This window comes from Populus trichocarpa, chromosome 16 (assembly GCF_000002775.5).
Source record: "Populus trichocarpa isolate Nisqually-1 chromosome 16, P.trichocarpa_v4.1, whole genome shotgun sequence".
Lineage (NCBI taxonomy): Eukaryota > Viridiplantae > Streptophyta > Magnoliopsida > Malpighiales > Salicaceae > Populus > Populus trichocarpa.
Window position 1 is genome coordinate 3,786,669 of NC_037300.2, and position 16,177 is coordinate 3,802,845.

At 30.4% G+C, this 16,177-nt stretch overlaps 1 protein-coding gene across 1 annotated transcript; it reads right to left on the reverse strand.

The window, feature by feature from the left end:
- Positions 1-5,180: 5,180 nt before the first annotated feature.
- On the reverse strand, positions 5,181-7,268 carry LOC7468987 (heat stress transcription factor B-3). Its single transcript, XM_002323284.4, has 2 exons — positions 6,760-7,268; positions 5,181-5,940 (listed from the first exon to the last, which is right to left on the reverse strand). The coding sequence occupies exons 1-2, from the start codon at positions 6,988-6,990 to the stop codon at positions 5,485-5,487; spliced, it is 687 nt and encodes a 228-aa protein (XP_002323320.3). The 5' UTR covers positions 6,991-7,268; the 3' UTR covers positions 5,181-5,484.
- Positions 7,269-16,177: the final 8,909 nt, after the last annotated feature.

The following is a 16,177-nucleotide window of genomic DNA, read 5'->3' on the forward strand; positions in this document are numbered from 1 at the left end:
GTTATGAATCGAATTCTAACCAACTTCGTATTTCTTGAGAAGTTTTTATCTTTGAAAATCAATATTTTTTTCAATCATATGCTCCTCATGATTCATCATGGACTTGTCTCAGGATGTATATAACTGGCATTTCGTCCTCAAAGTAGTGGTTTTGGTTTTCAGAATAGAACTAAACTATCGATAAAGCTGCTCGGCGAAGCCCTGATAAATGCTTCTTATGCTGTCATTAGAATCTGTGATCGATGTTCGTAGAAAAACCACTATGGATCTCGAACCTCCACAGCTGATAATGGACTAGATCAGTCCTCTGGTACTGTGCTTGCAAAACGAAGTCCTCTCTATGATTCGGTGACCCTTCAATGGTTAAATTACCTGTGAAGACGTGTAGTAACCTAGCTGTTACTGTAGGGTGGCACTACCTCGTCTTCTAACTGTACTAACTGCCAGTGATTGTGAAAACCAGTTCTTTAGTTATTTTGCATGCCCGTCATTTATTTTGTGTGCCATTACGTAGAAAAAAAGAGGGTTCATAGAAAAACTATAGAAAAAAAACTATAAAAGTCGGGCGGACGTAGGCTACTGGTTTGGGTCAAAATTGCCAGCTTGGGCTTGGCAACAGGTTGAAAAACTTCCAGCCCCTTGAGCATAGCCCAAGCGGCTGGAACTTTAGCAGCTTGGTCTGAGTCCAGGCGGTTAAGATTCCAGTCGCTTGGATGTAAAAAATTGATTTTTTGCTTTTAGCTACTTAAGCCAAGCCCGAGCTATGAATTTTTTTTTTTGTTTCCAGCCACTTTATCTTGGCCTTAACAGTTGGATTTTGACTCCGTTTCCAATTAAAGTTTAACCTATTTTTATTAAAATTAATATTTTTTTATTTTAAATTAATTATTTAGTATTTTTTTATCATTTTAATATATTAATATCAAAAATAAATTTTAAAAATAAAAATAATATTATTTTAATATATTTTTAAACAAAACATATTCTATCAAACTCTCCAATACATTCTCACTCTCAAATACATCCGCTTAAGCTATGCCCGGGTGTCTAGAATTCTTTTAGCATGTTGTGAAGCCTAAGTTGGCAATTTGTTATAAAGTCCGCCCCACTTTTATATTTTTTTATATTTATTTTTAGTGATTTTTTTTCAAAAAACAATCATTTTCAGTTTGATTTTTATAAAAAAATAATAAACAAACTAAAATTTTTTTTTAAAAAATCTAAACCAGTTCAAACCGATTGGTTTTGGTTTGGTTCGGTTTTTTAGGACAAAAACCGGTTCAAACTGGTTTGGCTCAGTTTTTTTGGTTTGACTCAGTTTTGGTTTGGTTTTTTCGGTTTGGCTCGGTTTTTTCGGTTTGGCTCGGTATTTTTTTTCCGGTTTTTTCAGGTTTGGTTCGGTTTTTCGGTTTCAGGCTTATAAAACCGAACCGAACCGGTCGGTTTTTTAAAATTTTAATTGGTTTAATCGGTTTTTTTTCACGGTTCAGTTTTTCGGTTATTTTTTTTCTAGTTTTCTTGATTTAATCAGTTTTTTGGTTTTTTTTACTCACTAATGGCACACAAAATAAATAACAGGCACACGAAATAAATACATGCCTGTTAAACAATAATCGTAAAATATGATCACGTTTTCTTCACTCATTGGTTGATACCGTGACCAATTAAAGCGTTGGTTTTGCTGTAACTGACAAGCAAAACTATATAAAGAAAAACACAGAAAGGGAAACAGATTTTTTTTCTTCAATGTTAATTATATGAGGTGTATATTACGCTTTCTGAAGACATGGAGAGGCAACGGACTCGTATTAATTAACAAAAAACTAAGAAAATTTCTGGCAGTGTGGTTAATTTCTCATATCAAAGTGTGTGCCTAAATTATAGTAGTCAAATCTATAAAACACTGTTAATTGTAATAATTTCAACAATTCAATTTTTTTATTTCATTAATTTATTAATTTATTTTATCTTTTAATATTATATTATGTTGCTTTGAGGATTGAGTTTTGTAATTTTTTTATTTTTTTTTAATGGGTTATATTGTTCTCATGGATTTAATTTTTTTTCCTCGATTTTAATGTTCAATACTAAATCTGTTGAAAGTAGGGCTTCATAATTTTTTATCTATAAATTGATCTCGATTTCATGATTTAGGTCACAAGTTTAACAAATTAATCCAGATTAACTCAAATTGTTTTTTTAGGATCGTTTATTGTAATTGATTTTTTTCGATTTCATCATTAACATTCACCTGAGTTGACTTTGTTTAATTTTTTTAGGTTATAATTTAATTGAATATTTTTTAAATTGAGCTTCGTATTTTTATTTTTTTTTGCTTTCATGGAGTTATCCATGATTTCATAACTCAGGTTATGATAGGTTTATCAAGTTGACCCGAGTTGACTTTGTTTATTTTTTTAATTAAATATTTTTTTTTCAATTTCACCCTCCAACAACTCAATTTCTTTTACTATTTAATTTTTTTCTTTACAATTTCTTCTTTTAATGTTAGGTTATTTGGAAATTGAGTTTCATAATTTTTTTTTTCAATTTGTTTTCTAAGAAGTTATCTTGGTCATAAGAATTTATTTATTTTTATCTCAATTTCAATCTTAAATATTAGATTTGTTGAAAATAGAGTTTCTTAATTTTTTAAATTTTATTTTTTTAAAGTTATCCCGGTTTCATGACCCAGGTGATGTGTTTAATAGGTTAGGCATGCTGACTCAAATTGTTTTGTTTCGTTCTTTTTTATTGATTTTTTATTTTATTTTATCCTTCAACATTGAATTAGTTGGAAATTAAGTTTAATTATTATTTTTTATTTGCTTTCTGTGCGGTCATCACAATCTCGTGACTTGTATTGTGAGTTTGGTGGGTTGACATTGGTTGACTCAAGCAATTTTATTTTTAATTTAATTTTTTAATATAATTGATTAGAAATTGATTTTCATAATTTATTTTTATTTGATTTTTATATGTCGATTGTGGTATCATTTCTTCATTGAAAGTGAGAGCACCTTGAATTCACTGTGTGAAAGTAAGAAGCCACTGAATTGGAACTTGCAAATTATTTTGACATTGTTGTCTGCTTGGTTCATGATCTAGAATTAGTGGAGAAAGTTCATCGAGGGGAAAGGGACAAATACCAAAAGTAATACATCATTTTACAGACCCCACATACAAGCAAAGAGAGCGATATATACCAGTTTCTTGAACAGAACTTCCATAGCTAGTTCATAAATTGTACAAGTTTTATACAGGCGACTATTTAATTCTGTGTTTTTTTTTTGTCAGTTGAAATCTCTTAGCCAACTTTAATGTTTGTTGTATTAATTACAATTACTACAATATTTAATATTTCCGATCGATCAGTTAATTTGGTGACTTATTTGAATGTCGGGTTAGGTCTTTCTTGACAAATTCCATCAGTAATGAAACTGTAATTCGGTAGAATGCGAGTTGGCCAACCGCCTAGGGCTTCCCTATAAAATATTTTTATCTCTATATAACTATTGTCCATTAATTTCAATATATTTTGTAATTAATTCATTGTCAATATTGTGCAACATTTTTCAGGATCAGGAATTAAAATGCTGTAACATTCATGGTTCAAAGTTTGACGTTGTTGCCGACAAACCATGCTGTGCAATATCAATTTTCCAAACCATTGTGAGATTTTCTTCCGAAAATTAATTAGCTTATAAGTTTTGTCGAGTTAGTGCTTTGTCCTTTGTCCCCTGTCCCTTGTGGAATCAAGTATTGATAGATGTGTTTATTTGAGAGTTTACTACAACTACGTTGTTTTCAGTGAGCGTCAGTTGAAACATTTAATTCCGTTTGAATTAGTAAATCTAATAGAAAAAGATTTTTGTCTTTTCAAAACTTTAAATTAAAAAAAATTGAATGAAAAAGCTAAATTGATTGGTTCAGTTTTACATTTGTTAAAATTGAAGAAGTTTGATTTGAATTAATGGGTCTTGTATATGTTGGGTTATTTTTAACAAGTTTTGATTTCATGAGTTTTTAAACAATAATTGGTTTTTTTTTTATTTGGTTCGGTTTGATTCGGGTTATTTTTTTTATTTTTAAAATTTTAATCCGAAATCAAAGCTAAAAATTTTTCTAATAAATTTTTAAACCCATTGGACTCAGTTAATTTTAAATCGATTTTTATGAATATTCTAAATAATTTAGTTAATTGATTAGAAATTCTTTTAGTTGCTTTTTCAATTGTAATAAAACGATAAAAGGGAAGGACACTTGTTGAACATTTTTTCCCCTTCCTGTTTAATATTAGACTTGTAATCTATTAATTTGGTGATGAGAAAAATTTTATCGGCCATGAACGTTTCTGACCTTCCTTTTTCTTCTTTTTTTGGGAGGTTGTAGTTTTTCAATCTCCCAATAAGACATGTCAAATCAGATGGTAAGACCCACGCAAGTTGCAACTTTCCTAATTGATTTGGGACGCAATGACATCAATGGAAAATGATTTGTAATCGAACTTTGATCTCTAAGTTTCAGATCATGATAAGCAGCAGTTTAGACTGACCTACAACCATAAAGCTTGTATCTAATTGCAGTTTGCTTATAATGTCATGAAACTAATCATCATGAGTTGTATAAAGTATGAACTTACAGTAAAAAGGAAACATTGCCGGTTTAAATGTCTCGTCCTTATGATGACCAGACCTGGATCCAATTAATAATTTCCTTTCAAGTCAAACATGGATGAGGAATGTGATGAACTAGCCTCCATTAACAGCTTGTAAGCATATAGTTTCATTCATAGAAAAACCTACCAATTCAATAGTATAGCTTCTGTTGAATAGATGATACTAGATAGGATCAAGTAAAAATGTGTGTGCGCCGGCCGAAGAAGAAATTAAACTAGAGGGTGTTTAGGAGCGTGATCCAATCATGTTTTTTAAAAATCTTGAATTATTTCTGTGTGTTTTTGGATTGTTTTGATGTGTTGATATCAAAAAAATATTATTTTGATGTATTTTCAAGTGAAAAATACTCTTTAAAAACAATCTTTATTATTATCTAAAACATCTTCTAAATAAAATAGAAAAGAATGGCTTAATTATATGTACTTCATCTGGTATGGCTTTGAAGTTTAATTTAATTGAGTTGAGACAATTAAGTTGTGTAAGCAAGATAAATGCAGCTAATTATTAAGAAAACCAAATAGCAACTGCTTTACCATGGCAAACCATATACTGTATATATTTTACATTTCCAACCAGAAGAGAAACATATGTATAACTTGAGCCAGTCATGTAGCTAACATAAGGGGGGCTTGAGCCCATTTTAACACCCTTCGAAGTACATGACAATGCACAGATCTTGTTCATTACTGCCACAGCAGTAAAATATGTAACTTAAAGCTTTGTCGTATCTAAGCTATCTACTTCGTTTTTTGTGAAGTAGCCGATGACTTTTAGCTATCCTTGATTATTCTACATGGCACACGTTTTATATGCACGATTGAGATAGTAAAATGCTTGCACTTTCACTAATCTCTGCTCTCTTTCTCTTCCTCTCCCTGTCTTCCTCGGCTTCCAATCTCACACCAAACAACTTCGGCCTCTCATCTTCCTCTTCTTTCTCCAAATGTGCATATTTAGCCACTAAATCAAGAAGCTCCTTGCACTTCCTCTTCATGCTAGTAAGCTCAGTGCTCAAGACCCCATTTTCTTTCTTTAGTCGTTTATTTTCATCAACCAGAGTAGTGTATTCGGATGATGATGAAGTGGATGATGATCTTTGATCTTCTTCAAACTCTTGTGTTGTGACTTGAATTGGTGCAATAGGTTGTTGCTTGCTAGACCATGCTTTTCTTCTACGGATTTGGCATAGTAACTCTCTTTCACCCTTCCGAAACATGTCATTGCAAAACTCCCACCGGCTTGTTGCAACTTTTCGGAAACCCTATTCATAAAAAATAAAAATATAAAACACGAAAGAAACATAGGGAATCTGTTCCTCGACTTAAGGAAGGAAAAACAAACGTGCATAAACAAAATGACAAGCCTTGAAAATCATTTTATTAATTAGGAGATGAGTCCTTGCTTTAGGTCTTTAGAGATTTTAATTTTTAAGGAAAAAAACAAAGAAGAAATTCGAATCCGAAAACATTAGATAGGAGAATGTGTTAATATCATTCAAGTTATTGGCTGCTTCTTGAAAAATAATTAAAGATTGAATAAATTAATAGAAAATTTTCTAGCTCAATCATACTCATGATGGTGCTGTATAACTTTTACTGTATATTTTAATCTACCTTTCCTTAACCTCCCTCCCTCTATGTCCTACATTTATTCCTTGTTCACCAGTTTAAATATTTGGGCAGCCTAATATATATATATATATATATATGACGTACTTTATTTAAGTTATGTTGAAAAAATCCATATTGTTTTTCCTTATAATAGAATATATTAAAATATAAATATTTAAGAACAAGCGATGAAACTTCTGAGTTCTGGCTAACTCACCGTACTTGGAATTACCAAGCTCTAAAGTCCAAATTTATGAAAATTAATTACTTAATTAAAGACCAAGTCACTACAGAGCAGGTTAGGTCAGACAGGACCATTTACCTAGAAAAATATTAAAGAAAAAAACAACAACAAGATGATTCATTAAGAACTAACTAAACCAGAAACAAAACAAAAAAATAGATAAAATACCATGCAGATCAATAACAAAAAAAGTTACAAAATCCAATAATTAATCATGTATACATACATAAGTATTGAGTTGCCGGACAAAGCTAGAGAAATTGCTATGCTTGAAGAGCGTTGGTAAGAGATCACGAGCAAACTCTGCCGGTTGCCACACCACAAACCCAGTCCCTTCTTCGTTCCATGATATCACCTCATCGGTAGCCGGATCCTCCACCAACATGTAGGTTTTCAATAAAAATGGTGGTGGGGTTGATTTTCTAACATATTCTAATAAACCCTTGTCATTTGCCATGAAATCTTTCAAAGAAAAAGAAGATAAGAGAAGGGAAAAAAGAAGAGAGAGAGAGAGAGAGAGAGAGGTTGTTGAAAGATACAAGATTTTTAAGGAGAAGAGGCGGAGAAGAGAAGAAGGGCAGTCAAGAACTCCCAACCCCAGCAATAGAAACCCAACACGACTCCACAGTTCATGAGAAATGCAAGGGCTTTTCCCTTCTCTTTTCTCTCTCTTTTCAAGAAGAAAGAAATGGTTGAAACGTATTTTCCAAGGCTAAACTCTTGTTATATATAGGAGGAATAAATCATTATAACATGGTTTTATACTTTTATAGGGTGACTTTTAGTTTCATGATGCAATCAGTTCATTATATCATGCACGTTGGTCCAAATTTCACTGTTAAGGAATCCATCTTGTGGACCTTAGGATCATATCACTGATTTCTTAGTGGTTACAGTAATCGTTTGACTGGTCAATGAAAGACAACAGCAAAAAAAAATTTCTATTAACGCGGCATATATATATATATATATTTTCCAGAAAAACTAAATCTTGTTCACACTTGAGGTGGTGAAAAAACTATTTCTTATCTATGTTATGCGCGTCATTTTGTGCAATGACCATGCTAATTAATTATTATTATTGAATGTTTAAAAATAACCAATTTAAATATTGTTTCTAATTTGTATAAACCAATAATAATGAATCTTGCTGAATGTTTTTGATTAATTGTGGGTGAGATGGGTTGTGAAGGCTGTGATTGTTTAGTAAATTGGTAAAATAAGACATCAAAGTTCTTTCATCTAGGCATAAGAATTTTGTATGAATACTTGATTACAACCCTTGGATGGGTGGGGCATTCAAATGAAGGGCAAGAGGGTTATGCCTAGGGTTGATCATTTTCGATTCGGTTCAGTTTTTATAAAAAAAAAGTAATCAAACCGATTTTTTTTAAAATCAAAACTGGTTCAAACTGACCTGTTTTGGTTCGGTTCAGTTCGGTTTTTTTTGACAAAAACCGGTTCAAACTGGTTTGGCTCGGTTTTTTTTCGGTTTGGGTTCGATTCGGTTTGATTTTTTCGGTTTAAGGCTTATAAAACCGAAACTAAACCGAATCAGTCTGTTTTTTAAAATTTTAATCGGTTTAATCGGTTAGTTTTTCCGGTTTTCTTAGTTTAATCGGTTTTTCGATTTTTTCCCCCTAGTTTTGCCTAAATTACAAATTATAATCTCCTTGAATATATATAATAATAATATTTTAGTTCCTTTAGGTGTGATGAGACTTTCCACATTCTTTATTCTTCTCCTAGTTGGATTTCTGTCATTTGTGGGTTTCGTTATCCTAATCAATAAAGCATGATCTATATGGTTCCCCTTGTGGAATTTTTTTAGGGAAAGAAGTGACCTTTTTCTGATTTCATATCTAAAATTTGCTACATGAGAGATGTCAATGTTACACCCAAGCGCTGCCCTCAAGAAGCTTGTTTGCCATTTAATGAGGTTAAATTTTACGAGCTAATTTTTTTTTCTTAGAAAATATTTGTAAAAGCGTGAGGAAGGATAATGATAGCTGAATCATGTTTACTTTCTGGGAGTTAAAAAAAAAAGACAGATTAAGGGTCATTTTAAATCTTCTTTTTTCTCTCGAATTGTAACTTTGATTTGTAGCGAGGAAGGTTTCGGTAATTATTATGAATTCTTTGTCAACGAAAAATAGTTTTTTTTTCTTGACAAGTTTAATTTTGTTTCGTGTGTCTGTATTGCAGTTGCTGTTGTGGTTGTGGTTTTAAAAAAAATTATTTTATAAAAAGTTGGTTTGAAAAAATATATGTTTGGTTAAAACTGTGGTTAAAATTAAGATTGAGTAAAAAATAATTTAATGTGTCTGGTTAAAAAAATACTTTTTAAATTGAGGTTATATATATATATATATATATATATATATAATGGTTTTTAATTTAAATATTGTATATTTAATTATTGCTATTACATCATGAAATAAATAATACTTTATATAAAATATTTTATATTGTTTCATTAAACTATCTACAATTCCATTACGTATGAAATACATCTGACAAAGACTATAGTTTTTATAAATTTTTTAAGAGCGCAACAACATCAGGTAAAATATAATCAGAAACAAAATTGAGATTGCAATCAAATTCTGCAAATGCTACGTCATCAAGCGATCTCCGTTTAATTTATGTAGTATTATTGAATAATGTTTAACACTAGTTTTTTTTAAAAAAACACAATTAAAAATAAAAAATATATTTTTTTATTTTTATTTTACTAGGTCGGACTCGGTTCAATGTATTTTTAGCTTTGGACCGGACCCGGTCCGGCCGGAACAGTGAAGAATGTCTCCACTGTTCATGTGAACAGTGGAGGCATACTCTACTGTTCAGTGATTCTTCTCACACGAGAAGCAGCAAAATGCTGCTTCTACAAAACCTGCAGCACAACTGCAAAATTGATGGTTCCTATCGTATAAAATACTTTTTTTTCTTAATCAAACGATAGTATGTGTGGCACTACCAAACTTTTGATGACAGATTACTTCTTTAAAATTAAAAGATCGAATGATAAAAATAGTTTTTCTAGGAGATTCGAATATGGAATTCATTCCCTTACATTACCCAAGATTGGCGCGTACTAAACGCGCCAGGGTGCGAGAGTGAAAAAAAAGCGTATTGATAAAGAAAAGTGGACATTCAAGGCATTTGGACATATAAGAAGGTTCTTATTTTGATTGGGAGGGCTGAGCTTTCTTGACTTGATCAAAAAAATATACATATATATTTTATTTTATTTCTTAATTCTGTCCTTCAAGGTTTCCAAAAAAAATAAAATGGCAACTCAAATTGTGTGCTAGTTTTGTCACCCGGTACCCTCACCAACCACAGTTTTTCCTTTCCCATTTGCTCACCTCTGGGAACTGATTAGAGTGGTGTGAGCTTCCTTATTTTTTTTCAGTCCCCTCTTTTAATAAATTTAATTTTTATCTTAAAAAATAAAAAAAATAATAATTTGAATCTTCCAAACTAAAATTTCTAGCTTCATCATAGCTCTAGAGTCCAGACATGTTCGAGATGGATTGCTAAGAGTTTTGCGTTGAACCTTTGGGATCAATTTTTACAAATTTTCCTTACTGTACCTTAAGAAAACAGGGGGCATGTGTTTCTAGATGTTTTTCTTTTTCTTTTTGGAGAATTATGGTTCTAGATACATTTGTTACTTAATGATCAGTAATTTATACGCGGAAGAATTGTTTTTTTTTAATCATAGAATATACGAGAATTATTGATTATGGTTGGAGTTTATGCATAATTCATTGATTTATATATGTTACAACGGCAATAATTTCTTTTCTTTTCTTTAATTATTATGGTTCAACCTCTGAAAAGGAAAATCTGTTTTTTTTTTTTAATAATAAAGGTTTTATCTCTCGTATTTAGGACAATAATGTCAGTTAGCTTTACAACATGAATTAATTAATACAACAATGAAGCATGCACCTTTTCACTACAAAAACTTGCACTTCTCACCTGCTGGACCTTGGCTTGAACACTTCCAAGCCAGTCGGCCAATAAAAGTAAACCTTGCACCAACATTCCGCACACCACATTTGAAAATAAGTGGTGATTATAGGCAATATTATCAATGCCAGAATGATAATTTCTCATCATGGAGTGCCATGTTTTAGTTTCCGACTAGATGGGAACCCAATGGCTCATAGTGAAATTTTTTTAATGTTAAAAAATAATGTTAAGGTGTTGTTAATATGTTTTTAAAAAATAAAAAAAATTATAACTTGGATTGACCAGTCAAATCACAATGACCTAAAAAAACAAATGCCAAGAAAGAAAAAAATTACAAACTTGTGATCTGGATTGTGAGGTTGGAATAACCTCATAGAAAGCAAATAAAAAAAATAATGATGCTCAATTCCTAACAATTAAAATGTAGAAGGACAAAATAAAAAAAAATCAATCAATAAAAGAACCTAAAAAAAATTAAAAAACTAGCAAAGTCGGGTAAGTCTGCCAAACCCTAGTGTTGAAAGATGAAATTGAAAAAAAAAAACTAGTGTTAAAAAAGGATCTAAAAACAAACCGATGTCAACCCAAGTTAACCTTTGAAACTCGTGACCCGAGTCATAAAACCGAGATTATTCCATCGAGAAAAATAACCGAGCCAAATTCCCAATCAACCCAATATCGAAAAATAAAATTTAAAAAAAATTAAAAAAGAACCCAAAGCAAAAATAGCAATCAAAAGAATAAGGATTAAATTTGATATAAAAACAAAATGACATGACACTTTTTAATTTTGGGTAAGCTAGTGCAAATCCTAATGAGAGGATAGAGAAAAAAAAGGAGGAAAAAACAATGTTTTCGAATCCTCGTCGTCGCCCCTGCACCTACACGTGCCACCTTTCTCGAACCTCCTCATATGTGTGTATGGTAGTGTGATAGCTTTTTTTTGTTGTGGTTTGAAAAAATTTGTTTTATAAAAAACATTTTTGGTTGAGGTTGGTTTCGTATTTATATATGTTTGGTTAAAACTGTGGTTAAAATTGAGGTTGAATAAAAAGTAGTTTAATGTGTTTGGTTAAAAATGCTTTTCAAATTGAGGTTATAAAATAACTAAAAAAGATATATATTAATATTGATGATTTTTAATTTAAATATTATAGATTTAACTACTGCTATTATATCATAAAATAAACAATACTTTATATAAATTTATCCGACAAGGACTACAGTTTTCATGATTTTTTGAGCGTGCAACAAAATTAGGTAAAATATCATCAGGAATAAAATTGGGATTACGATCAAATTCTGTAAATGCTACCCCATCATACGATTTCCTTCTAATTGATGCAGTGTCATTGAATAATGTTAAACACTAGTTTTTCAAATAACACACAATTAAAAATTTAAAAAAAATTGGTTTTTTTTACTGGGTCGGACCCGGTCCAATATATTTATGTTTGGGCTGGACCCGGTCCGACCATTAACAATGGATTCAGCCGAACTATGCAAAGTGAGTTTTTAATTCACTTTGCGCTGTTTATTTTTAAATAACTGTGCAAAGTGAATTAAAAACTCACTTAAAAGTGAATAGTACAAAGCAAATTAAAAACTCACTTTACACAGTTAGGCTGTAGAGTGAATAATAATTTACTCTATACTGTTCACTTTACAAAAATAAATAGTAGAAAGTGAATTATTTACTCTGCACATAGAGATAGAACGCAGGCAATGAAGCATCAATTTTTTGCTTTTGTTAAACCTGAGGTAGAGCTGCAAGTATGGTGGGTTCAAAAAAAAAAAAATTCTATTTTTTAACTTAATCAAATGTCAATACTTATGGCATACAATCAACCTCACATGTAGCTGTAGTGCCAAACAGGTACGCTGGCCGAAATCCCTATTTTTTTTATAGAAGTGACAATAGTTTTTTTGCTTATAACATTAGTTGAAAGCCTTTTTGTAAGCAAACTCTCGTAGTATGTAGTTACTAGGATAAACTTTTGCATTACTCTGTAAATATATAGTTTGAACAAGGTACAATTAATCTAGTTATCATAAAAAGCTATAAACTAAACAAGGACTACTAGTAACTCCTAAACAAGTCTAACAAACTCAAAAGAGAGCAATAAGAAACCTATTTATCTATAGAAAAACCGATAATAAAGAGAGCAAAGGACCCAAGAAATTTCTAAATCTATTTTCCTCCATCCAAGACACCTATTTACATGACTACAGATCAAAATATTAATTACTCATAATTCATAAATATTTATTAATTATAATGAATGTTCATTTCATGAAAGATATTTATGAAGGTTCATAGTTCATGAATTACTCATAAACAAATTCATTTTTATCACATAATTAATGTATATTACTTCATATACTAAGACAATTTAGGGACTAAAACAAATTACTAATTAAATACAGACTTAATAAAAAAATATTTTTTATTAATCAAACATACATTCAAACTCATAAGCCTATAAATCCATTGTCCAATGTACAAAGTTATTTTGAATTTAAAAGAATAATTTTTTATTGATTTATAAAAAAAATATTAATATCCCATATTAAAATATTCATATTGAATTACAAAGTCCCGACATGATTTCAATTCAACCTCAAATATGAGTTGCGTTCTTTTAATTTGGACTTAAAAGTCCATTGCGTGTTTTTATAAAATCAATTCTAACAAATTGTTCATGTGTTTTAAAACTGGAAATTAATATCTAATATATAAATTAATGCTAGTTTATATAATTATTTTCTAGTTAGAATTACCGTTGCTATTTCCAAAATGATCTATCTTTCAATATTAATCAGATCCGGAGAGTACGCACTGCCCTTACTCTAAAATTACAAGAATATTTTAAAGTCCATTGGCCTTGGGGCATGAGCTGCGGTGGCCATCCCAACAATTTCTAGACTTCTTGATTAAAAAACAAATTATTGACTAAAAAAGTTGACTATCCCAACAATTTCAAACATTAGATTAGATATTGGGCTATGAATTAATTTTAAATAATTATATAAAGTCAAAAACTTGTTATACCAAATATTGTCAACAGAATTTTTTTTTTTTTTAAGTAATCCCAACACAACAAGTTATCGAAGGAGATGGGAAATGATAGAAAAAAAAAAAAATACGTGTAATACCTGACATCTTCCTTAATTCCCCACTAAACTACTACTAAGATGATGATATACTACCATACGAGTAGATTAATTTAAAACTAACATCCAAAGAAATGAGATTCTTCAAATTTTAAACAAATGGTTTAAGAAATCCTTTCTTTTACCATGGAATTGAAGCTTCATATATTAAAATTAATTTTCTCTTGTAATTAATTAAGTCTTCACACATAAAATAATGCATTTTTGAGAAACTATTTTCTCGCTACCTTTTCAAACTTAAACTTTAAATAATAACATGGAACCATGCTTAAAGAAATCTAAATGAAAGGTTTTGATGATACCAGCAAAGAAAATAAGTTGAGAGATTTTTTGTGGCTTGGTGATAGTGAGGAAGAGAGAAAGCTCGGTTGAGCTTAATGAAGAGGGCTCAGTTGGGTCTGCTTGGAGGAGGGCTTGGCTAGGGTTTCTTATAGGAGGGTTCGGTTGGCCCCAACATTTCTCTCCCCTCTCTAAGCCTCGGTTGGGCCTTTTCCCCTTTCCTTCTTCTATCTTCCTCCTCTTTCCCCTCCCCTCTTGACCTCGGATGGTCCGGTGAAGGTTCGGTTGGGCAGTTTGGCCTCGGTTGGACCTGCCTCCCTTTATTTCTTGCACCATCCCTTTCCTTGTTGCTTATGCGAATATTCACGTACTTGGTTTTCATATAATGTTTTTTTTTTTTTTAATTTCTTGACCCATTCCATTTGATGTAGTTAATTTTCAATCCATTTATGACTTTTTAGTCTTGTAAAGTTTCTAACCAAAAATCATAGTTGATAAACTTAACCAAAAATCTAGAACTTTGAAAAACTGAAGATCTGGAACCTAACTTAGACTAAGTTTTTAGTTAAATTAAATAAGACATTAACCCAATAAAACATGATCGAACTTCGGTTGGGTCAACATAAAAAAAAAAAAAGTTTTTAAAAATAATTATCTTAAGAGGGGTATTTTTGTATTTTTATTTTTCTAAATACTAAATTAACAAATATACCATTAGAATAAAAAAAAATTAAAACATGCATTTAGGGGTTTTTTGGTCTTTTCACTTTCAGTTCTTTTGTAATTAATAATAGGTTCATCAAGACTATTTTTATCTTTTAATAAGGATTAAATATTAATAATGAAGGTCAATGCCCACATCTTTTTGGTAGTGCATGCGACGCCTCGTGCCTGTCTTGCTTCCCTTCTTTTTAATGGAATGGATTTCCTCTTGGTGGTATGAAATGCCTTTCCTCCATGTTGTTGGAAGCATCATCACTTCCTCTTTCTTCTGGTGAGGTGTGTGTTTGTTGAGGTAGAGCGATTTGTCGCCATTTGACCCTTTTTTTTTCTTCTCTATCCTTCCCTGAAAATTACAAGTTGGTCATTTTTGTTGTTAATATTTCAACTTCAATCTTTATTCTTTCGATTTCTATTTTGTTCTTAGCTCTTTTATAAAAGTTTAACTATTTTCAATTTAGTCCCTTGATTCCAATTTATAATGTATTATTTTTTTTCAATTTGGTTCTTATTCTTTTGATTTCTTTTTTTTTTCTTTGGCTTATTTGTAAAAGTTTTATTGGTTTCTAATTTCATTCTTCAATCTAAGTTTATGATGAATTATTGTTTCTGATTTGGTCTTTATTCTTTTGATTTTTTTTTCCTTTTGTTAATGTTATTTTTCTTTTTAATTTAACCCTCAAATATAAATTTTTTTAGGTCCCTTCTAATTTATATTTTGATTTTGATTTTCACCTTGATTATTTTAATTGTTATTTTTTTATTTTAAATTCTTTTGTGTGATTGATTTTTTGCTGATTTATCCTTCAAAGTTTGATTTGTTGAGGATTGAGCTTCGTGGTTTTTCAATGTATACTCCTTTCAGTCTAATGACCCAGGTCACAAACCTGAAAAGCTAATGCGAATCAATATTTTTGTTTTTACTTATTTTCTTTTTCGATTTTATCGTTCAAGATTTCTTTTTCTTTTTTTTTAAAAAGAAATTGGCTTTGTGGTTTTCTTGAATTTATTTTCTATTTGGTTATCATGAACTTATAACTTAGGCTATGAGTTTTTCAAGTTAACCTGAGTTGACTTGCCTCATATTACCCATGTTATATTTGTATTATGTTACCTTAGATTGACTCAGGCTCCCCCCTCCTTATCCAAATTCTTTGTACTTTCAAGGTTTTTTTTCCGGACAACCATGATTTTTATTAAAAAATACCCACAGGCTTTACAGGTTAACCCTGGTTATTATGCAGGTTACATAAATATCACGATACCTCAGTTTTACTTGGACCAGTTCTATCTCTTTTTTTTTATATATATATATATATATATATATATATATATATATATAATTTTGTACTTTCAATGTTTTTTTTTTCTAGACAATCATGATTTTTTTAAGAGAATATTTTTTGACAATTTATTATCGTTATTAATTTTTTTATCATTTAATTAAAATAAAATTAATGTATTAAACCCGATCATGAATATAGCAC